The sequence below is a fragment of the Balaenoptera acutorostrata genome, chromosome 3, assembly GCF_949987535.1.
Source record: "Balaenoptera acutorostrata chromosome 3, mBalAcu1.1, whole genome shotgun sequence".
Taxonomy (NCBI): Eukaryota; Metazoa; Chordata; class Mammalia; order Artiodactyla; family Balaenopteridae; genus Balaenoptera; species Balaenoptera acutorostrata.
Genome location: NC_080066.1, coordinates 16,833,662 through 16,859,796, shown reverse-complemented (window position 1 = coordinate 16,859,796; position 26,135 = coordinate 16,833,662). Strand labels below are relative to the sequence as shown.

At 35.8% G+C, this 26,135-nt stretch overlaps 1 protein-coding gene across 1 annotated transcript in view; it reads right to left on the bottom strand.

Moving 5' to 3' along the window:
• The window catches only part of CCDC7 (coiled-coil domain containing 7), a 327,643-nt gene that overhangs the window by 93,670 nt on the left and 207,838 nt on the right, over window positions 1-26,135 (bottom strand). Inside the window, exon 29 of the mRNA XM_057544500.1 lies at window positions 11,220-11,321. Coding sequence (XP_057400483.1) covers window positions 11,220-11,321 — 102 coding nt within the window. The remainder of the gene's footprint in view (window positions 1-11,219; window positions 11,322-26,135) is intronic.

Below are 26,135 nucleotides of genomic sequence, written 5' to 3'. Positions count from 1 at the left end.
AAAAATAAATAAATAAATAAATAAAATAAATTTAAAAAAATAAATAAATAAAAGGCTGCTAGTAAAAAAAAAAAATTGTTTAAAAAAAATATAAAGTTAATTAGAGCGATATTACCGTATAATTATTTAATCTTGTTTAATTAACAATTTAACATACTGCTTATTCAATTAAATAAAAATATGTCTAAAAATTTTTTTAAATTTACTAGCTACTAGTTGCCAGATATTATTATATCTGTACTTTTCAAATATTATCTCATTTAATCCTCACAAGAATTCTAGGAAGTAGGTATTTTTATTCTCATTTAACAGATGAGGAAAACAGAGCTTAGAGAGGTTATGCATATTTTGGAAGGTCACATAGTTACTAAGCGCAAAAGTTTGAAATGAATTTTGTTCCTTTAGACTCTAAAACCTACACTCTAGCTAGTAAACTCAAATGTCTACTGGGACTGAGAATGTAATATGAGTGAAATAAACCTGATGATGTTTGGAGTGGCATGAATAGCAGAAATGAAATGCAGAGTACAGGCATACCTCATTTCATTGTGCTTCACCTTTATTGCACTTTGCAGATACTGCGTTTTTCACAAATTGAAGGTGTGCGGCAACTGTGCCTGGAGCAAATCTATCAGTGCCATTTTTTAAACAGCATTTGCTTACTTCATGTCTCTGTGTCACATTTTGGTAATTCTGGCAATACTTCAAATGTTTTCATTTTTATTATATTTGTTATGGTGATCTGTGATCAGTGACCTTTGATGTTACTATTGCAAAAAGATTACAATTCGCTGAAGACTCAGATGATCGTTAGCATTTTTTAGCAATAAGGTATTTTTAAATTAAGGTATGTACATTTTTTTAGACATAATGCTACTGTACACTTAATAGACTACAGTATAGTGTAAACACAACTTCTGTATGTACTGGAAAACCAAAAAATTTGTGTGACTCAATTTATTGTGATATTCAGTTTATTGCAGAGGTCTGGACCGAACCCACAATATCTCTGAGGTATGCCTGTACATATTTTATATAAAGCTATTACTCCCACTGATTGTTACAAATGTAGGTCTGAGGTTCCTGGGTCATCTAAATTTGCAAGAGAACCTAGAAAGGTAGTTAGTTACAAGAACTCCAAGATTTAAAAATATCTGCAAGTAATTTAAAAGTTTTAAGCATGTTCGTAGGATAAAACAAATCATCAATTATTGCCACAAGAGAATTACCTAACTTGGGAAAGGATTAATTCTAACATGTGGGTGGGATTTGAAAGCCAACAACTGGTTATATTTCTTTGGAAAACATCATCCTTTATCCACCAATATATCTCTATCATCTAGGAACAGAAATAAGATTTAAAATCTAGATGAAATTGGTACTTTCAAAAGAAAAAAAAAAAGCAATATATGCCAGGAAAAAAATGGAAAGAACAATTAAAAATTAAAATGTGCAATTAAATTAATCACTTTTGAAAACTGCCAAGAACAAATATTTTCATGGGTAGAATTCTTCATAAATCTTAAAGGATTAAATCCTATGCTATAGCACATAAAAATGGAATTTTCTATTTCTTTTACAAGGTCAAAAATACAGTAGTCCCCCCTTATCTGCAGTTTCAGTTATCCGTGGTCAACCCTGGCCCAAAAATGTTAAACAGAAAATTCCAGAAATAAACAATTAATAAGTTTCAAATTGCGTGCTGTTCTGAGTAGGGTAATGAACTCTTACACTATCCTGCTCTGTCCTGCCTGGGACATGAATCACCCCTTTGTCCAGCGTATCCATGCTGTGTATCCTGCCCATTAGACACTTAGTAGCTATCTTGGTTATCAGATCGAGCGTCATAGTATTGCAGTGCTTATGTTATAGTAACCCTTATTATACTAATAATGACCTATTGACCATCAAATAAATTATGGACAGGAAACACAGGAAAAGACACAGTATATACAGGGTTCAGTACTATCTGCTGGTTCTCAGGCATCCCTTGTTTTAAAGTATTTCATATAATTCCTACAATTATTTTGTGAGGTACATACTATTATTAGCCCTATTTTTCAGATGAAGAAACTGAAACATGGAGAGATTAACTAGCTTACAACAGTTAGTAAGAGACAGAGGTAGGCACCAAAGACAGGCAGTCTATTTCCAGCATCTGTACTTTTAAACACTACCCCTACCATTACCTCTCATAAGAAGATAGGCATCTTCTAATGGAAACAACACAAATATTCATCCACAGGAGAATGGGCAACTTAATTATAATATATTCATAAACCAGGTCAATATACAGCAATAAAAATAAATGAATAAGAACTAAAATTATCAACAGTGATCTTGAACCAAAAAAGCAAGTTGCTTAAGAAAGCATACAGCATACTACAAATAAAACAATAGCATAAATCCTTTACAAATGAAAACATACCTAACAAAAGTATAAAGAAATATATATGGTAATGATAAACATCAAATTCAGAACAGAAGGAGGCAATAATCTGAGAGGAATAGAGAGGGTCGGACTTAGTATTTAACGTGTATTATATTTATTAAACTGGGAAACAGACACACAAGTGTTCATTACATTAATTCTTATTATACCCTTCTATATTTCAAAATAAATTAAAAGTAACAGAAACAACCTAAAACACCTAGGTTTTATTTGGTTCTTTTTTTTTCACTTGAAAATATTCTTTTTTTAAAATTAATTTTTATTGGAGTATAGTTGCTTTACAATTTTGTGTTAGTTTCTACTGTATAGCAAAATGAATCAGTTATACACAGACATATATCCCCTCCTTTTTCGACTTCCTTTCGATTTAGGTCACCACAGTGCATTAAGTAGAGCTTCCTGTGCTACACAGTATGTTCTCATTCGTTATCTATTTTATACATAGCATCAATAGTGTAGATATGTCAATCCTAATCTTCCAATTAAGAAGCACAAAGATAAACCAAATCTTCTGTTACTCCAAATAAAAAATTTCCAATCTTTCTAATAATGCCCATTTTTCCTCAAATCCATTTTTTAAGCAAACAGAAAAAATAAACAGATAAATAAATTTATTTAAAATATACAACAAAAAATACACTAATATCAAAGAACTGTAGTAGAAAATATATAATGATATCAAGAGTAAGATCCAATAGATAAAAACAAATGTTGCTTTTCTCTTCTTGAAACCATATAACAATATAAAGAATAGGTCTACTAGATAATAACAAATATTTTTAGCAGATAATGTACTTGATAAGAATTGAAATGTGAATGCTGGGTAAACATCATACTTTTAAAAATGAAATAACTGTAATAGCTCCATAAGATTCCTAGAAAAGCATCTCCTAAATTTGTTCTCTATGAAACACTACTCCATAAAAAGAGAAAGGCAGGGCTTCTTGCTCAATAAATTTAAGAAATACAGTATAATAATTAGAATATTAAAGACTACAAGAAGGAATGGGGGGTGCTAATATCATTACAGCATTTATTAGTTCTGCAGAATTCCAATTTTTGTTAAATTGTGTTCTAGAATATCTAACCTAAGGAAAAAATTCACCTATAAAACATTAATTGATGCACATTTAAAATATATTTTAAATTGTCAAGTATTTTATGATGACTTTTAAAATATGTTTATCAATATCATTCATACCTCTCAATTTGGAGAGTGTGGAGAGTTCATCCACATCTTGATCTACCAAGATGAAGAAAACTTTCAGTAAACTAAATACAGAAACACTACTGAAAGCCACATACTGTGGCCTAATTCCAAGAAGATTATAATGTTTGGAGGTTAGGAAGATATTCTTACATCAAATAAGAAGAGAAAAATGATTACTCAATAAATGTCAGAAGTTCATTTAATAGATTTCAACATCTACTCTTGATAAAACTCTGTGAAAAATTAGAACTATAGATTTACTCCTAGACATTACTCTCTTAATATAGAATATATTTCTGTCTCAATCCAACAGATAACACCTTGATTTATGGTGAAGCACCAAAAATATTCTTATTAAAATTATAAACAAAACCAGAATGTGAATCATCATTTTAACAATTACCTAGTTCTGGTAAATATGAAACTATAGAAGAAAATGTAGGGAAGAAGCTCCTTGACACTGGTGATGGCAATGATTTTTTTTTTTAAATATATGACACCAAAAGCACAAACAACAAAAGAAAAAAACTCAACAAATGGGACTACATCAAAGTTAAAACCTTCTGCACAGTAAAAGAAACAATTAATATAGTGAAAAGGCAATCTTTGGAATGGGAGAAAATTTTGGAAACCATGTATCAGATAAAGGGTTAATATCTAAAATATATAAAGAATTCATACAGCCTAATAACAAAAAACCAAACCATCCAATTGCAAAATCGGCAGAGAACTAAAGAGTTATTTTTCTAAAAAAGACAACCGGACTTCCCTGGTGACACAGTGGTTAAGAATCCGCCTGCCAATGCAGGGGACACAGGTTCCATCCCTGGTCTGGGAAGATCCCACATGCCCCGGAGCAACTAAGCCAGTGCGCCACAACTACTGAGCCTGCACTCTAGAGTCCACGAGCCACAAATACTGAGCCCACACGCTGCAACTACTTAAGCCCGTGCACCTAGAGCCCATGCTCTGCAACAGAAGCCACTGCAATGAGAAGCCCGTGCACTGCAACGAAGAGTAGCCCCCACTTGCTGAAACTAGAGAAAGTCCGTGTGCAGCAATGAAGACCCAACGCAACCAAAAATAAAATAAATTAAAATAAATTAATTTAAATAAATAAATAAATAAGACAACCAAATGGCCAACAAATATGTGAAAAGATGATCAACAATATTAATTATCAGAGAAATGCAAATCAAAACTACAATGAGATATCATCTCACACATGTTGGGATGGCTATCATCAAGAGGACAAGAGATACAAATGCTGGCAAAAATATAATGAAAAGGGAATCTCTGTACACTGCTAGTGGGAATGTAAATTGGTCTGCCCACCAAGGAAAACAATATGGAGGTTCCTCAAAAAATTAAAAATAGATCTACCATCTGATCCATCAATTCTGCTTCTAAGTACATACCCAAAGGAAATAAATACAGGATTTTGAGAAGATATATGCACTTATATTTTTATTGAAGCATTATTCACAACAGGAAGATATGGACACATCCTAAGAGTCCATCAGTGGATGTGGATAAAGAAGATGTGGTGTATATATATACAATGGAGTATTATTCAGCCATGTGAAAGGAGGACACCCTGCCATTTGAGACAACATGGATGAATGAGTACATTATGCTAAGAGAAATAAGTCATACAGAGAAAGGAAAATACAGTATGACATCATTTACATGTGGAATCTAAAAATGCAAAACTTGTAAAAACAGAGAAAGAAATTGTGGTTAACCACAGGACACGGGGTGGGGTGATAGAACCAATGTTGTTTAAGAGTACAAATGTGAGTAGTAAATAGAGATCTAATGCATAGTATAACGAATATAGACAATATTGTACTAAAATCATCAAACTTGCTAATAGGCTAGAACTTAATTATTCCAACCAATAAAATGAAAGAATAATTATGTAATGTGATACAGGTGCTAATTATCACTACAATGGCAATCATATAACAATATATAAATGTATCAAATTAACATGTTGCACACCTTAAATTTACATGTTTCATGTCAAATGTACAATAAATTAAAAACGAAAAAATGTGTACATGAAAGGCCGCTAAATCATAAATAATAGAGTTTAAATCATACAGGATGTTGAAATGTTAAAATAATAGTAGTGAGAGGACTTCTATTTCTTGTATGACATGTAAAGAGCTTGGAAGTCACTACTTCCACTCTCACAATAAGAAAAAAACCTAGCAAACTTTTTAAATTAAACATTTTTTTTCTTATCAAAGTCAAGGCAAAATGCTGCCCCCCAAAACTGGAGAGAGAGGTGGATAAAAGCAGCACAGTTTATTGGCAGCTGAACCCCAGGAGCAGAAGCCCACTACTGAAGTCAGGACTAGTAGGAACACTTAAACTGTGATTGATGAATTGCTGAAAGTTCAGTATATACTAGCTTGAATCTTACTGGTACCCCCATGTTACTATGAGTTTCATGTCTAGGAAACCCAACCAGGTTCTCAGGATGAAGATCAGAGGAAAACTGCCACATGCTTCCAACAGGGGGAGGGGAAAGTAACTGTTTTTAAACATGCCCAGAGCTTTCTGTTCTCCTTAACAAAAGACTGCCCTCAAGGGAAACTATTTTACCAGAGCTTAACCAAACCACGGTTTACCAGAACCTAACAGACCTTAGGGAAGGGAAATATTCAACATGGGGGTGAGCAGATATAAAATTTCAGCCCCTTCTAGCTTTCCTGTCTTACCAAACAATTAGGAGAGACATGAGAAACACTTGTGAAGGTGGAAACCTAGAGACACAGGCTTACTAAAAGACTGAGACCTAATCAGAGGATTACAGAATGCTTCCCCTTCCCTGACACCTTACCACCACATTAATAAGCCTCCTATATAATTGCAAGTTACAGCTAAAAGGACAGCAAGCCTCAGACCTTATTTAAGGAATCTAAAGGGAAACCCAAAGATATCAGGGGAGACAAAAAAAGGGACAATATAGGAACTTTTAGCATCTGACACCTACAGCTACAGTATACAAAAAATACAGCCTAATACCTAGCCAGATAAACAAGAAGCCTCACACTAAAGGCCTATATAAGCCTCAGTTCCTTTTACCCAATACATCATGTCTAAATTTCAACAACAACAACAAAAATGCAAGACATGCTAAAAGTAAAAACCTAGTCTGAAGAGTATGAGCACCAGACTCACATGACAGAGATCTTAGATTTATCATACTGTGTATGTGAAGTAACTATGGCTAATATGCTAACAGCTCTCATGGAAAAAGAGACAGTATGCAAGAACAGAAGAGTTATGTAAGCAGAAATCTGGAATCTCTAAGAAAAAATCAAAAGGAAATGTTAGAAATCAAAAACACTGCAACAAAAATGTAGAATTTCTTTGATGTGCTCATCAGTAGATTGGATACAGTCAAGGAAAGACTCAGTGAGCTTGAAGATATGACATTAGGAACTTCCCAAATTGAAAAGAGAAAATAAATGGAAAAAAAGGAACAAAATATCAGAGATCTTTTGGACAATAATAAAAGGTGTAATATACACATAATGAGGACATCAGAAGGAGAACAATGAAACAGAATAAATATTTAAATAATGGCTGAGAGTTTTCCAAAAATAATAACAGACATCAAATCAATGATCATAGGAACTCACAGAACACCAAAAAGGATAAATACCAAAAAAAGCTACACCTATTCATATCATATTCAAATTGCAGAAAATCAAAGACAAAGAGAAAATTTTGAAAGACTCCAGAGAAAAACAAAAACAAAACACAAATATACCTTATCTATAGAGGAACAAGGATAAAAATATCTTACACTTCTCATCAAACTAAGCTAGCAAGAAGAGAATGGAGAGAAATATTTAAAGTGTTGAAAGAAAAAAATCAACCAACCTAGAATTTTGTATCCAGAAAAATTATCCTTCAAAACTGAAAGAGATATAATGACTTCCTCAGATTTAAAAAAAAAAAAAAAAAAAAAAATAGGAATTTGTTGCCAGTAGGCCTGCAGTGAAAGAAAATGATAAAAGAAGTTCTTCAGAGAGAAGGAATAGGATACAGATCAGAAACCTAGATCTATATAAAGAGAATGGCATTAGAGAAGAAATAAATGAAGGTAAAATAAACTTTTCTTACTCTTAGTTGATATAACAGATAACAGTTTATTCATAATAATAACAGAAACAATGTATTCAGTGATTATAGCTTATACGTAAGTGAAATGAATGACAACAATGCTATAAGTGACAGGAGGAAGGAATTGGGATTACAGTGTTATCAGATACCTGCACTACCCATGAAGTGGCATAGTGTTATTTGTAAGTACCCTTAGATTAGTGGTAAATGTATACTGCAAATTTTAAGACAATCACTAAAAATTTTTTTAAAGAAATATAATTGATATGCTAAGAAAGAAAAGAATACGGAATCATATTAAACATGTAGTTAAAGCCAGAGAAGGTAGGAAAAGAGTGGAAGGTGAAAAATAAAGTACTAGGGCATTGAAGAGAAAATAGTTACAAATATGATTAATATTAAATGAAATACCAATAATCACTTTAAATGTGAATGGTCTATCAATTAAAAGACAGAGACTGTCAGAGTGATTAAATAAACTAACCCAACTATAAGCTGTCAACAAGAAACTCATTTTAAATATAAAGGTAAAGTAGACTGAAAATAAAGGGATGGAGAAAAGTGTATCATGCTAATACTAATTAAAGCCAGAGAAGCTATATTAATCTGAGACAAAGCAGACTTCAGAGCAAGGAAATTACCAGGGATAAAGAGAGCACTACATAATAATAAAGGGGTCAATAGCTAAGAAAACATAACAATCTTTAATGAGTATGCACCTAACAACAGAGCAACAAAATATCAATACACGAGGCAAAAACAGAACTGCAAGGAGAAACAGACAAATCTACTTTTATACTTGCAGCTTGCAATACCATCTTATCAGTAACGGACAGATACAACAGGCTGAAAATCCATACCTTAGCAAATTTTAAAGAATAGAAATCATATGAAGTATACTCTCAGATCACAATAGATTTAAACTATATTACTCTAATGCCAAAACTAGACAAAGAAATATCTCTCACAAATAAGATGCAAAAATCCTCCACAAAATATTAACAAATTGAGTGAAACAATGTATAAAAATAATTATATATGATGACCAAGGAGGATTTATTCCAGGTATGCAATTCTGACTTAATATTTGGAAATCAATTAACGTAACTCAACAGACTAAAGAAAAAATCATTTGATCAATCAGAAATGCAGAAAAATTATTCAAAAAAATCCAAAATCCATTCATGATAAAACTGTCAGCAAACCAAGAATAGTGCGAACTTCCTCAATTTGATAAAGGGCATCTACAAAGAAACCAATAGATAACATCACACTTAATGGTAAGAAACTAAATGCTGTCATCCTCGGATTAGGAATACATCAAGGATGTTTCTTCTCACCACTCCTATCCAACATCATACTGGAACTCACAGCTAATGTAATAAGTCAAGAAAAAGAAAGAAAAAGTATATAAATTGAGAAAAATAAACAAAACTATTCTTGCTGAACAACAACAGCAACAAAACTCCTGGAATTATAAGCTGGCTATAGCAAGGTTTCCAGATACAGGTTAATATACACAAGTCAACTGATTTCCTGTATGTCAGCAGTGAACAAGTGAAATTTGAAATTGAACACAATACCATTTATATTAACACCAAAAATGAAATACTTAAGTATAACTCTTCAGACACAAGTGTCATCAAAGATTTAATGTAGAGATTTTCCATGTTCATGGATAGGAAGGCTCAATATTGTTACGCTGTTAGCTCTTCCCAACTTGATTCAATGCAAACCCAAGCAAAATTCCAATAAGTTATTTTGCGGATATTGACAAACGGGTTCTAAAGTTTATATGGAAAAGCAAAATACCTACATTAGCCAATACAATATTGAAGAAAAACAAGGTCAGAGAACTGATGCTACCCAACTTCAAGGCTTCCTACAGAAATCAAGACAATTGGTGAAAGAATAGATAAATAAGTCAATTGTAACAGAACAAAGAGATATAGACCTATAAAAATATAGTCAATGATCTCTGACAAAAAAGCAAAAGCTATTCAATGGAGAAACGACAGTCTTTTCAACGAATAGTACTGATACAACTGGACAGCCAAATGTAAAAAAAAAGTGAATCTAGACACAGACTTGACACCTTACCAAGAATTAACACAGAATGGCTCATAGACCTAAATGTAAAATGCAAACCTATAATTCTCCTAGACGGTAACACAGATGAACATCTAGGTGATCTTACGTTTGGTGTTGATTTTTCAGATAGAACACCAGAAGCACAATCCAAAAAAAAAAACTTGATAAGCTGGGTTTCATTAAGAAAAATACACACACAACTTCTGCTCTGTGAAAGACACTGTTAAGAGAGTGATAATACAAGCCACGGGCTGGGAGAAAATATTTACAGAACATATATCTAAGATCTGTTATCCAAAACATACAAAGAACTCTTAAAACTTGACAATCAGAAAACAAATAACACAATTACAACGTAGGCAAAGATGTGAACAAATAACTTACCAAAGAAGTCATTTAGATGGCAAATAAGCATATGAAAAGATGTTCAGCATATACATCATTAAGCAATTGTAAATTAAAACAACAGTGAGATATCACTACATACCTATAGCTAAAATCCAAACACTGAAAACAGCAAATGATGTCAGGAATGTGCAGCAATGGGAAACCTGATTCGTAGCTGGCAGGAATGCAAAACACTACAGCCACTTTGAGGACGGTTTGGCAGTTTCTTACAAAGTTAAATTATAGTTTTACCATATGATCCAGCAATTGTGCTCCTAGGTACTTACCTAACAGTGTTGAAAATTTATGTTCCCACAAAAGTTATGCAGTAACCAACAGGTACTAACTTGTTTGTACACAACTAATTAATAAAGAAACTGTTGGGCTTCTCTTGTGGTTTAGGATCATTATGAAAAAATTACTGAGACCATGCAAAACACCACGAACTTCTGTCTGAACTGTTTACAGAAGACTGTGTAAATACTTATCATAAGAAAGCAAACATGGCTACATTATTATCAAACAAAATAAACATTAGGCAAAAAAAAATGTATTTTTAGAGATAAACAGTATACTTTTACAGAGATAAACAGTGTACTTTTATAGCTCATGTTTACCAGGAAGATATAACAAGTATAAATTTGTACACATTTAATAACATCATTTCCAAATATATAAACCAATCTGGCAAAACTACCAGTAAACACAAAGAAGTCCATAATCACAGTGGGAAAATTTAACATACATCTCTTAGTAACACAGAATAAACGAAACTTCAATGGAATTAAAAAAGAATTGACTAACACAGTAAATATATTTGATCTAATAGATTTATACAAAAGATATGAGTAAACATTCATAAACCTAAGACAGAGGGTTTTTTTCACTTACTTTAATTAAAAATAAATCAATAATATTGAAATTTATCATACTTACTATTTAGTGCTTTCATTCTGACAGCTCTAAGTTTCTTAGTTTGAGATTGGCTTTTTGACAATTCAGCTTCATCCTCGGGTAATACGTCTTCTGCTTTCTGAGCTACGAGAAAGATGCTTTTAATCCATTAAATAGAGAACTGGATTTATTGAAAATCCTCTGTAATTCAAACACATGTCAATTATCCAGGAATATTTCTTCTCATGGTTTGAAACAATAAAGTCAAATACCACGTTATTGAGATAGTGAATTACAGAGTGAGTATGCGAAGTGTAGAGACAATGGGAGTACTGTTCAAAAGAATAGTTTTATAAGGTATTCACATTTTAGGATTAAATGCAATATTTTCATAACAGATATGAGTGAGAGAAAAAAGAAATGATAAATAATACATTCAAAATAAATTTAGAAGATTCAAAAGCAGATCAGGTAAGAAAGACAGAAAATACAAGCAATGGTATACTTGCCTCCAAAATATCCATACTTCCAGGAAATACAAATGTATTCAATGCTCCATTTAAAGCATAAAGAGTGTTACATTGGATTAAAAAATAACCAATTATATACAGCTAAGTCATAATAATAGAAAAAGGTTAAAAATTAAATGACGAAAAAATTATTCTATGCAAGTAGTTACATAAAGAAAGATACCACGCCAACATCAGACAAAATAGACTAAAGGCACAAAAAAATTACTACAAAATGTCCATCATAAAGACAGAAATTTCAGTTCACTAAGAATATATAACAATTTAAAATGTGTATATATATTATATATATATATATCTGTATGTAATATATAATCTATATGTAATACAGATTATGTATCTGTATATTTTTATATATAATAAAGCTTTAGAAACACAACTTCATCTAATGGAGAACATACATACACAAACACGTTGTATATGCTATGTATATGTGTACCTATATGTATATATGATACACTATATAGCATGTATTTCTATGATCAATTGAACAAATATTAAACAACTAGAGAAATTCAATTAAAAATCATTATATGATATTCTTACTACAAATCCTCACTTTTCTGGCAGTTCCAAGTGTCTTAATTTGAGATGAGTTTTGTAAGATTTAAACTTTTTTCTTTACATGAAAGATTTCACCTGATATCCATTTACTCAGCTACAAGTATAGAGACTCTTAATCCAATAAAAAGTAAAACAGCTGGATTGTAAAACCTCTAGATTATTAATGTATACCAAAAACAACTTAGTTTCCATCCAGCTTTACAACAATTTAAGCAAATACACACAATTTAAACAAATGATCAAACCGTCCTCCCCTTGCCCACCCCACCTCCAATCCTCTGGTGCATTTTCAAAATGGACTATGAAATTAAGCATAAAAGTCATCAGAGTGCTCTCCTCAAAGTATGTGGAAGACTCTTGTTATTGAATACATACACCTAGAAAGTTGTAATTAGGGACTTCCCTGGTGGCGTGGTGGTTAAGAATCCGCCTGCCAATGCAGGAGTCATGAGTTCGATCCCTGGTCCGGGAAGATCCCACATGCTGCAGAGCAGCTAAGCCTGTGTGCCACAACTACTGAGCCTGTGCTCTAGAGCCTGCGAGCCACAACTACTGAGCCCACGTGCCCACGTGCCACAACTACTGAAGCCCAGGCACCTAGAGCCCGTGCTCCACAACAGGAGAAGCCACCGCAGTGAGAAGCCCGTGCACCACAACAAAGAGTAGCCCCTGCTCACCGCAACTGAAGAAAGCCTGTGTGCAGCAACAAAGACCCAATGCAGCCAAAAATAAATAAATAAAATAAATAAATTTATTTAGGAAAAAAGAAAGTTGTAATTAGACTTTACTGTACTAAGGGTATTAATATTTTAAAAATATTAAAATATTTTTAACAATGTATATGATTGATTTAAAAGTTAAACTAATTAGAAAGTAATAATTCAAAAATACGGAAAGAAAATAGAAAGAAACCTGGATCAGGTAGGAAAAATAGAAAGCGCCCAAAAAAGGAAATATTTAAATCTAAATATATTAGTAAGTACAATAATTATAAGTGGATTACATGTTGTACGGAGAGACAAAGACAGTCACACTGGATTTACAAGCAATTTAACTATAATCTATTTATAAGAGGTCACTAAATTATAAGAATATAGAAAGTTGGAAAGTAAGGAAGTGAAAAAAGATATGCCATGCAAATACTAACCAAAATAAATCTGCAGGAGTTATGTCAATGTCATATAAAATAGGATTTTAGTCAAACGACCTTACTGGAGACAGACTAAGATGGTACCTTTTATAAAAAGAAAATGTTGAGTCCATAAGGACTATCAAATATTTTTTTTGTATGCATCTAACAACATAGACAGTATAAGGAAAAAGGACAATACTACAAGAAGAAATAGATAAATCCACCATCATAGTGGGAGAATACATTCGCTCCATAATCGACAGAACAAACAAAATTCAAGGAAATCAAGAAATAGGAATTTAAATAACACGGTAAAAATTTGACTTAGATGTCTGTAAGCTCACACATTCATGAACATAATTCTGCTTAAAACAATTAAAATGTAAAATAATTTTATAATACTCATAATTCAGCATTTACAACTTGAGTCTTTTCTTTCTAGCAGTTCCAAATGTCAGGCAAAAGACTTTCATCTGATACCTCTTCCCTTTTCTGAGCTTCAGGAAGAAAGGCTCATAAAAGCACTAAATAGAGAACCAGATCTGTGGTGGAACCTCTATATTTACAATATATGTTAGTTACCCAACAATATTTTATCTCAACTTTTAATGATATATACAAATCACTATTTAAAGTGTAAACATCATGTGAACACAACACTTCTCACACGTGTATATATAAGCAGTCGTTACTTTTCAGATATACAGAAGCATTAAATGTATTTAATTTAGAAATACTGTTATTATAAACATTATTATAAATACTTATGTTTTAAATTATTATTTTGTTTTACAGTATTCATACTTTTGAATAAAGTTCAAATTTTTGGTATTAAATATGGCTAATGAAAAATATATATAATGATAAAAAATAGAGTGAAAGTGAAAGAAACATCAGATACAAAAAATGGTGGAATACAAAATGGTGGAATTACACTTAAAAATATCAATAATTGGTTTATATATGATTATGAGAGGTAATTAAAAGATCAGGCTGAATTCTAAAATATAGACAATCATAAGTTTCTTACAAAAGATAGAGCAAAATCATAAAGACACAGGAAAATTAAAGCAACATGATAGAAAAAAAAAATGTATCACGCAAATACCAACCAGAAGAAAGTTTATGGAGCTACCCTCATAGCAGATAAGGTAGTTTTAAAGGAAAATAAACAAATAAAAACTATAAAAATGATGAAGTGGGTCTCTTCATTAGGATAAAATGTTCTGTCCCCCAAGAATGTTATCAATTTAAAATTTATATGCACATAAATAATAGAGTATCATAAGATATAAACCAAAGCCTGCCATGACTACAAGAATAAATAGAGGGGAGGGGCAAGATGGCGGAAGAGTAAGACGTGGAGATCACCTTCCTTCCCACAGATACAGTAGAAACACATCTACACGTGGAACTGCTCTTACAGAGCACCTACTGAACGCTGGCAGAAGACGTCAGACCACCCAAAAGGCAAGAAAATCCCCACGTACTAGGGTAGGGCAAAAGAAAAAAGAAATAACAGAGACAAAAGAATAGGGATGGGACCTGCGTCAGTGAGAGGGAGCCGTGAAGGAGGAAAGATTTCCACACACTAGGAAGCCCCTTCGTGGGCAGAGACTGCGGGTGGCAGAGGGGGGAAGCTTCGGAGCCACAGAGGAGAGCGCAGCCACAGGGGTGCGGAGGGCAAAGCGGAGAGATTCCCGCACGGAGGATAGGTGCTGAGTAGCACTCACCAGCCCAAGAGGCTTGTCTGCTCACCCGCTGGGGTGGGCGGGGGCTGGGAGCTGAGGCTCAGGCTTCGGTGCTAGCCGGAAGGGAGTCCGGGAAAAAGCCTACAGCTGCTGAAGAGGCAAGAGACTTTTTCTTGCCTCTTTGTTTCACGGTGCGCAAGGAGAGGGGATTCAGAGCGCCGCCGTAACGAACTCCAGAGACGGGCGCGAGCTGCGGCTATCAGCGCGGATCCCACAGCAACAGGGGCGCAGAGGGAAAAACGGAGAGATTCCCGCACGGAGGCTTGGTGCCGAGCAGCACTCACCAGCCCGAGAGGCTTGTCTGCTCACCCGCCGGGGCGGGCGGGGGCTGGGAGCCGAGGCTCGGGCTTCGGTCGGATCGCAGGGAGAGGACTGGGGCTGGCGGCGTGACACAGCCTGAGGGGGGCTAGTGCGCCACAGGTAGCCGGGAGGGAGCCCGAGAAAAAGTCTGCAGCCGCCGAAGAGGCATGAGACTTTTTCTTGCCTCTTTGTTTCGCGGCGTGCAAGGAGAGGGGATTCAGAGCGCCGCCTAAACAAACTCCAGAGACTGGCGCGAGCCGCGGCTATCAGCACAGACCCCAGAGGTGGGCGCGAGCCGCGGCTAACAGCGTGGAACCCAGAGACAGGCGCGAGCCGCGGTTATCAGCACGGACCCCAGAGACAGGCAGGAGACGCTAGGGCTGCTGTTGCCGCCACCAAGAAGCCTGTGTGTGAGCGCAGGTCACTCTCCACACCGCCCCTCCCGGGAGCCGGTGCAGCTCGCCGCTGCCGGGCTCCCGTGGTCCGGGGACAACTTCCCCCGGGAGAACGCATGGCGCGCCTCGGGCTACTGCAACTTCACACCGGCCTCTGCCACCGCAGGCTCGCCCCACCTCCTCCGTACCCCTCCCTCCCCCCGGCCTGAGTGAGCCAGAGACCCCGAAGCAGCTGCTCCTTTAACCTCGTTCTGTCTGGGCGGGGAACGGATGCCCTCAGGCGACCTACATGCAGAGGCGGGTCCAAATCCAAAGCTGAACCCCGGGAGCTGTACAAACAAAGAGAAAGGGAAATCTCTCCCAGCAGCCTCAGAAGCAGCGGATTAAAACTCCACAAACAACTTGATGTGTCTGCATCTGTTGAATGCCTGAATAGACAACGAATCATCCCAAATTCAAGAGGTGGACTTTGGGAGCAGGATATATTAATTTTTCCCCTTTTCCTTTTTTTCTGAGTGGATATGTGTATGCTTCTTGGTGAGATTTTGTCTGTATAGCTTTGCTTTCACCATTAGTCCTAGGGTTAGGTCCGTCCTTTTTTTTTTTTTTACTTAAAAAATAAAATTTTTTTTCCTAATAAATGTTTTCTTAATAATTTTTTCCTTATTTTCTATTTTTAGAAATTAAAAAAAATTTTAATAAGTTTTTTCATATTTTTTATTTTAAAAAAAATTAAAAAAAGTTTTTTTCTTAATATATTTTTTTCTTAATTTTTTCTTATTTTTTATTATAAAAATTAATAAATCTATCTAAAAAAATTAAAAAAAATTTTTTTCTGAATACATTTACTCTTAATAATTTTTTTTCTTATTTTTTATTATAATAGCTTTATTTTATTTTATTTTATCCTCTTTCTTTCTTTCTTTGTATTTTTTTCTCCCTTATACTCTGAGCTGTGTGGATGAAAGGCTCTTGGTGCTCCAGCCAGGCATCAGGGCTGTGCCTCTGAGGTGGGGGAGCCAACTTCAGGACACTAGTCCACAAGAGACCTCCCAGCTCCACATAATACCAAACGGTGAAAATCTCTCAGAGATCTCCATCTCAACATCAAGACCCAGCTTCACTCAACGACCAGCAAGCTACAGTGCTGGACACCCTATGCCAAACAACTAGCAAGACAGGAACACAGCCCCATCCATTAGTAGAGAGGCTGCCTAAAATCATAATAAGGCCATAGACACCCCAAAACACACCACCAGACGTGGACGTGCCCACCAGAAAGACAAGATCCAACCTCATCCAACAGAACACAGGCACTAGTCCCCTCCACCAGTAAGCCTACACAACCAGCTGAACCAACCTCAGCCACTGGGGACAGATACCAAAAACAACGGGAACTACGAACCTGCAGCCTGTGAAAAGGAGACCCCAAACACAGTAAGATAAGCAAAATGAGAAGACAAAAAAACACACAGCAGGTGAAGGAGCAGGGTCAAAACACACCAGACCTAACAAACGAAGAGGAAATAGGCAATCTACCTGAAAAAGAATTCAGAATAATGATAGTAAAGATGATCCAAAATCTTGGAAATAGAATAGACAAAATGCAAGAAACATTTAACAAGGATGTAGAAGAACTAAAGAGGAACCAAGCAACGATGAAAAACACAATAAATGAAATTAAAAATACTCTAGACGGGATCAATAGCAGAATAACTGAGGCAGAAGAACAGATAAGTGACCTGGAAGATAAAATAGTGGAAATAACTACTGCAGAGCAGAATAAAGAAAAAAGAATGAAAAGAACTGAGGACAGTCTCAGAGACCTCTGGGACAACATTAAACGCACCAACATTCGAATTATAGGGGTCCCAGAAGAAGAAGAGAAAAAGAAAGGGACTGAGAAAATATTTGAAGAGATTATAGTTGAAAACTTCCCTAATATGGGAAAGGAAATAGTTAATCAAGTCCTGGAAGCACAGAGAGTCCCATACAGGATAAATCCAAGGACAAACATGCCAAGACACATATTAATCAAACTATCAAAAATTAAATATAAAGAAAACATATTAAAAGCAGCAAGGGAAAAACAACAAATAAGACACAAGGGAATCCCCATAAGGTTAACAGCTGACCTTTCAGCAGAAACTCTGCAAGCCAGAAGGGAGTGGCAGGATATACTTAAAGTGATGAAGGAGCAAAACCTACAACCAAGGTTACTCTACCCAGCAAGGATCTCATTCAGATTTGACAGAGAAATTAAAACCTTTACAGACAAGCAAAAGCTGAGAGAGTTCAGCACCACCAAACCAGCTTTACAACAAATCCTAAAGGAACTTCTCTAGGCAAGAAACACAAGAGAAGGAAAACACCTACAACAACAAACCCAAAACATTTAAGAAAATGGGAATAGGAACATACATATCAATAATTACCTTAAATGTAAATGGATTAAATGCTCCCACCAAAAGACACAGACTGGCTGAATGGATACAAAAACAAGACCCATATATATGCTGTCTACAAGAGACCCACTTCAGACCTAGAGACACATACAGACTGAAAGTGAGGGGATGGAAAAAGATATTCCATGCAAAGGGAAATCAAAAGAAAGCTGGAGCAGCAATTCTCATATCAGACAAAATAGACTTTAAAATAAAGACTATTACAAGAGACAAAGAAGGACACTATATAATGATCAAGGGATCGATCCAAGAGGAAGGTATAACAATTGTAAATATTTATGCACCCAACATAGGAGCGCCTCAATACATAAGGCAAATACTAACAGCCATAAAAGGGGAAATCGACAGCAACACAATCATAGTAGGGGACTTTAACACCCCACTTTCACCAATGGACAGATCATCCAAAATGAAAATAAATACGGAAACTCAAGCTTTAAATGATACATTAAACAAGATGGACTTAATTGATATTTATAGGACATTCCACCCCAAAACAACAGAATACACATTTTTCTCAAGTGCTCATGGAACATTCTCCAGGATAGATCATATCTTGGGTCACAAATCAAGCCTTGGTAAATTTAAGAAAATTGAAATCGTATCAAGTATCTTTTCTGACCACAACGCTATGAGACTAGATATCAATTACAGGAAAAGATCTGTAAAAAATACAAACACATGGAGGCTACACAATACACTACTTAATAACGAAGTGATCATTGAAGAAATCAAAGGGGAAATCAAAAAATACCTAGAAACAAATGACAATGGAGACACGACGACCCAAAACCTATGGGACACAGCAAAAGCAGTGCTAAGAGGGAAGTTTATAGCAATACAAGCCTACATCAAGAAACAGGAAACATCTCGAATAAACAACCTAACCTTGCACCTAAAGCAATTAGAGAAAGAAGAGCAAAAAAACACCAAAGCTAGCAGAAGGAAAGAAATCATAAAGGTCAGATCAGAAATAAATGAAAAAGAAATGAAGGAAACAATAGCAAAAATCAATGAAACTAAAAGCTGGTTCTTCGAGAAGATAAACAAAATTGACAAACCATTAGCCAGACACATCAAGAGAAAAAGGGAGAAGACTCAAATCAATAGAATTAGAAATGAAAAAGGAGAAGTAACCACTGACACTGCAGAAATACAAACGATCATGAGAGATTACTACAAGCAACTCTATGCCAATAAAATGGACAACCTGGAAGAAATGGACAGATTCTTAGAAATGCACAACCTACCGAGACTGAACCAGGAAGAAATAGAAAATATGAACAGACCAATCACAAGCACTGAAATTGAAACTGTGATTAAAAATCTTCCAACAAACAAAAGCCCAGGACCAGATGGCTTCACAGGCGAATTCTATCAAACATTTAGAGAAGAGCTGACACCTACCCTTCTCAAACTCTTCCAAAATATTGCAGAGGGAGGAACACTCCCCAACTCATTCTACGAGGCCACCATCACCCTGATACCAAAACCAGACAAAGATGTCACAAAGAAAGAAAACTACAGGCCAATATCACTGATGAACATAGATGCAAAAATCCTCAACAAAATACTAGCAAACAGAATCCAACAGCACATTAAAAGGATTATACACCATGATCAAGTGGGGTTTATTCCAGGAATGCAAGGATTCCTCAATATATGCAAATCAATCAACGTGATACATCATATTAACAAACTGAAGGAGAAAAACCATATGATCATCTCAATAGATGCAGAGAAAGCTTTTGACAAAATTCAACACCCATTTATGATAAAAGCCCTGCAGAAAGTAGGCAGAGAGGGAACTTTCCTCAACATAATAAAGGCCATATATGACAAACCCACAGCCAACATTGTCCTCAATGGTGAAAAACTGAAACCATTTCCACTAAGATCAGGAACAAGACAAGGTTGCCCACTCTCACCACTATTATTCAACATAGTTTTGGAAGTTTTAGCCACAGCAATCAGAGAAGAAAAAGAAATAAAAGGAATCCAAATCGGAAAAGAAGAAGTAAAGCTGTCACTGTTTGCAGATGACATGATACTATACATAGAGAATCCTAAAACTGCCACTAGAAAACTACTAGAGCTAATCAATGAATTTGGTAAAGTAGCAGGATACAAAATTAATGCACAGAAATCTCTTGCATTCCTATATACTAATGATGAAAACTCTGAAAGTGAAATTAAGAAAACACTCCCGTTTACCATTGCAACAAAAAGAATAAAATATCTAGGAATAAACCTACCTAAGGAGACAAAAGACCTGTATGCAGAAAATTATAGGACACTGATGAAAGAAATTAAAGATGATACAAATAGATGGAGAGATATACCATGTTCTTGGATTGGAAGAATCAACATTGTGAAAATGACTCTACTACCCAAAGCAATCTACAGATTCAATGCAATCCCTATCAAACTACCACAGGCATTTTTCACAGAACTAGAACAAAAAATTTCACAATTTGTATGGAGACACAAAAGACCCCGAATAGCCAAAGCAATCTTGAGAACGAAAAATGGAGCTGGAGGAATCAGGCTCCCTGACTTCAGACTATATTACAAAGCTACAGTAATCAAGACAGTTTGGTACTGGCACAAAAACAGAACTATAGATCAATGGAACAGGATAGAAAGCCCAGAGATAAACCCACGCACATATGGTCACCTTATCTTTGATAAAGGAGGCAAGCATATACAGTGGAGAAAAGACAGCCTCTTCAATAAGTGGTGCTGGGAAAATTGGACAGGTACATGTAAAAGTATGAAACTAGAACACTCCCTGACACCATACACAAAAATAAACTCAAAATGGATTAAAGACCTAAATGTTAAGCCAGACACTATCAAACTCTTAGAGGAAAACATAGGAAGAACACTCTTTGACATAAATCACAGCAAGATCTTTTTTGATCCACCTCCTAGAGTAATGGAAATAAAAACAAAAATAAACAAGTGGGACCTAATGAAACTTCAAAGCTTTTGCACAGCAAAGGAAACCATAAACAAGACGAAAAGACAACCCTCAGAATGGGAGAAAATATTTGCAAATGAATCAACGGACAAAGGATTAATCTCCAAAATATATAAATAGCTCATTCAGCTCAATATTAAAGAAACAAACACCCCGATCCAAAAATGGGCAGAAGACCTAAATAGATATTTCTCCAAAGAAGACATAAGAGACGGCCACGAAGCACATGAAAAGCTGGTCAACATCACTAATTATTAGAGAAATGCAAATCAAAACTACAATGAGGTATCACCTCACTCCTGTTAGAATGGGCATCATCAGAAAATCTACAAACAACAAATGCTGGAGAGGGTGTGGAGAAAAGGGAACCCTCTTGCACTGTTGGTGGGAATGTAAATTGATACAGCCACTATGGAGAACAATATGGAGGTTCCTTAAAAAACTAAAAATAGAATTACCATATGATCCAGCAATCCCACTACTGGGCATATACTCAGAGAAAACCGTAATTCAAAAAGACACATGCACCCGAATGTTCATTGCAGCACTATTTACAATAGCCAGGTCATGGAAGCAACCTAAATGCCCATCAACAGACGAATGGATAAAGAAGTTGTGGTACATATATACAATGGAATATTACTCAGCCATAAAAAGGAACGAAATTGAGTCATTTGTTGAGAAGTGGATGGATCTAGAGGCTGTCATACAGAGTGAAGTAAGTCAGAAAGAGAAAAACAAATATCGTATATTAATGCATGTATGTGGAACCTAGAAAAATGGTACAGATGAGCCGGTTTGCAGGGCCGAAGTTGAGACACAGATGTAGAGAACAGACATATGGACACCAAGGGGGGAAAACTGCGGTGGGGTGGGGATGGTGGTGTGCTGAATTGGGCGATTGGGAGTGACATGTATACACTGATGTGTATAAAATTGATGCCTAATAAGAACCTGCAGTATAAAAAACCAAACAAACAAAACAACTAATACTAAACTTTCATTGGGTTATTTATATGGAAATATGTTAATATAAATGTTTCAGACATTACATGAAATTTCTAAAAATCTTATATGTTCTGGTATAATGTTATAAGTAATAATCCTAGTTATTACTTTAAAATGTATATCTCAGAAATAACTAATTTTCTTGTCAACTGCATTATTATGAACTTTCATCAAATCTTTAACTGTGGTCATTTTTAAGTCTTTTGTCATTTACAGACAGTTCTGGGTGTACTCTGATGCTTTTGCAAATATGTTCCTATAAAAGGATTTCATCTTCAAGAAATTCATGGAAAAGACTCTGACAAGTACAGGTTTCTGGTAACTGACTGTACTGCTGAACTGAATGAATAAGCATTTTCAGAACTCTAATGAAAAACTGATGAACTCAAAAAAGTGCTAACAAAAGATCAAGATGAAAAAGAAATTTAATTACATGGGACTGAGTGAACTGATGAGGATGAGTATAATTTTTGTGACTTTCTGTCTGAATTAAAAAAAAAAATCCCACAAGGACTCAGAGGCAAAGAATATACAAATCAATTTTCACTGCAAAGTAAAGGAGCTGTTACAGTGGAGGATTACTGGACTGAATGTCAATATTATGACATAGTATGAATGTGTTTCAGGTTTGGTAATTGCAATCATTGTTGCTTTTGTTGTGGTCATCCATGTACAATGCTTGGTGTCAGTCTATTTATCTCTTGTAAAAATAAAATACAGTGTGTGTGTGTGAAAAAAAACAAAACAAAACTAAGGAGTGTGGATCCAAGTAAAAATCCTATGTGTCATCTTACCTGGCAGTTACCATGGGAGAAAGCTTCCTACCCACACTAGACCGACTGCACAGCCAGTATATCCATGGGTTCAGGCCCCTCCAGGCCAACCACAGTCTTACACAGCCCCAGTTAAGGGCTCAAATGAGGCACTGTACTGTTCAGGTGACTCTGCTTTGACAACCTTATTGGGGAGCCTTGAAGACAATTTTCTCCTATCTGACTCAGTTTTCACTACTTTTCCACTCCTAGCCCTTCCTGCATTCCCTACCTCCTGGGTCCATAAAATGGCAAGAGCCTTTAGTTTAGGGCTCCTTTGGCAATGAAACAAACTGTTTCTGATAAAACATCTCTTACCTGGGGCCTTCAGTGGGGAAAAATGGAATAATAAAGCTGGAACATTTCCTGTTTAGACTTGTACTTATGCTATCACAGTAATCGAATAAAGGTGTAATTGTTACTTTCAGTTTGGCTTGTTATAATTGACCAACTCAAAAACTGGCAGTGCTTTCTCTGACAAATTGGTGCAGTGAGCAGGGTGGATAGTACAGGCACACCTTGGAGATGTCACGGGTTCAGTTCCAGACCCCCGCAACAAAGCGAATATTGCAATAAAGTGAGTCATATGAATTTTTTGGTTTCCCAGTGCATATATAAAAGCTATGTTTACATGATACAGTAGTCTATTAATTGTGCAATAGCATTATGTCTAAAAAAAAAAACAATGTACGTATCTTATTTTAAAAATACTTTATTGCTACAAAATGCTAGCCATCATCTGAGCCTTCAGCTACTCCTGATCTTTTTGCTGGTGGAGGGTCTTGCCTCGATGTTGATGGCTGCTGGCTGATCAGGGTGGTGGTTGCTGAAGGCTGGGGTGGCTGTGGCAATTTCTTAAAATAAGACCACAGTGAAGTATGGCTCATTGGTTGACTCTTCATAAATGATTTCTCTGTAGCATGCAATGCTGTTTGACAGCATGCAGAACTTCTTTCAAACTTGGAGTCAGTCCTCTCAAAACCTGCTGCTGCTTTATCAACTAAGTTCATATAATATTCTAAATCCCTTGTTGTCATTCCAACAATCTTCACATCATCTTCACCAGGAGTAGATTCCATCTCAAGAAACCACTTTCTTTGCTCAACCATAAGAAGCAACTCTTCATTCATTAAAATCTTGTCATGAGATTTTAGCAATTCAGTTGCATCTTCAGTCTCTACTTCTAATTCTAGTTTTCTTGCTATTTCCACCACATCTGTAGTTACTTCCTCCACTGAAGTCTTGAATTCTTCAAAGTCATCCATGAGGGCTGGAATCAACTCCTTCCAAACTTCTCTTAATGTTGACATTTTGACCTCTTCCCAAGAATCATGAATGTTCTTAATGGCATCTAGAGTGGTGAATCCTTTCCAGAAGGTTTTCAATTTACTTTGCCCAGATCCATCAGAGGAATCACTATCTATGGCAGCTATAGCTTTACAAAATGTACTTCTTAAATAATAAGAGTTGAAAATCGAAATTACTCCTTGATCCATGGGCTGCAGGATGGATGTTGTGTTAGCAGGCATGAAAACATTAATCCTGTTGTACAGGTCCAGAAGAGTTCTTGGGTGACCAGGTGCATTATCAGAGAGCAGTAATATTTTGAAAGAAAACTTTTTTTCTAAGCAGTAGGTCTCAACAGTGGGCTTAAAATATGCAGTAAACCATTTTGCAAACAGATGTGCTATTATCTGGACTTTGTTGTCCATTTACAGATCACAGGCAGAGTAGATTTAGCATAATTCTTAAGGGCCTTAGGATTTTCAGAATGATAAATGAGCATTGGCTTCAACTCCAAGTTACCAGCTGCATTAGCCCCTAACAAGAGTCAGCCTGTACTTTGAAGTTTTGAAGACAGGCATTGACTTCTCCTCTCTAACTCTGAAAGTCCTAGATGGCATCTTCTTCCAATAGGGGGCCGTTTCATCTACATAGAAAATCTGATGTTTAGTGTAGCCACCTTCATTAATTATCTTAGCTAGATCTCCTGGGTAACTTGCTGCAGCTTCTACGTCAGCACTTGCTGCTTCCCCTTGCACTTTTGTGTTATGGAGATGGCTTCTTTCCTTAAACATCATGAGCCAACTTCTGCTAGCTTCAAACTTTTCTTCTGTAGCTTCCTCACCTCTCTCGGCCTTCACAGAATTGACGAGAGTTAGGGCCTTGCTCTGGATTAGGCTTTCGCTTAAGCAAATGTTGTAGCTGGTTTCATCTTCTGTCCAGAACACTGAAATTTTATCCGTATCAGCAATAAGGCTGTCTCGCTTTCCTATCATTTGTGTGTTCACTGGAGTAGCACTTTTAGTTTCCTTCAAGAACTTTTCCTTTGCATTCACAACTTGGCTACAGTTTGGAGCAAGAGTTCTAGCTTTTGGCCTATCTCGGCTTTCAACATGCCCTCCTCACTTAGCATAATCATTTCTAGCTTTTGATTTAAACTAACATGCAACTCCTCCTTTCAGTTGAACATACAGAGGCCATTGTAGGGTTATTAATTGGCCTAATTTCAATATTGTTCTGTCTGAGGAAATAGGGAGGCTGGAGAAGAGGGAGAGAGACGGTGGAGCAGTCAGAACACACATAACGTTTATCGATTAAGTTTGCCATCTATATGCGTGTGGTTCGTGGTGTCCCAAAACAACTACAATAATAACATCAAAGGTCACTGATCACAGATCACCATAACAAATATAATAATAATGAAAAAGTTTGAATATTGTAAGAATTACCAAAATGTGACACAGAGACATGAGGTGAGCAAACGCTTTTGGAAAAATGGCACCAATAGACTTGCTTGATGCAAGGTTGCCACAATCCTTCAATTTGTAAAAAATGCAGTATCTGCGAAATGCAGTAAAATGAGGTATGCCTGTAAAGCACAGTGCCTTTCTAGGAAAGCAAAACTCTGAAGATCCCATGGGGCACTTTTGAGAGGTGTTAGAGAGGTCCATCAGACACTCTCAAGTGATACTAGTGGATCACATGCAAGAGCCTGAGAGTTCCATGGGTGCTTTA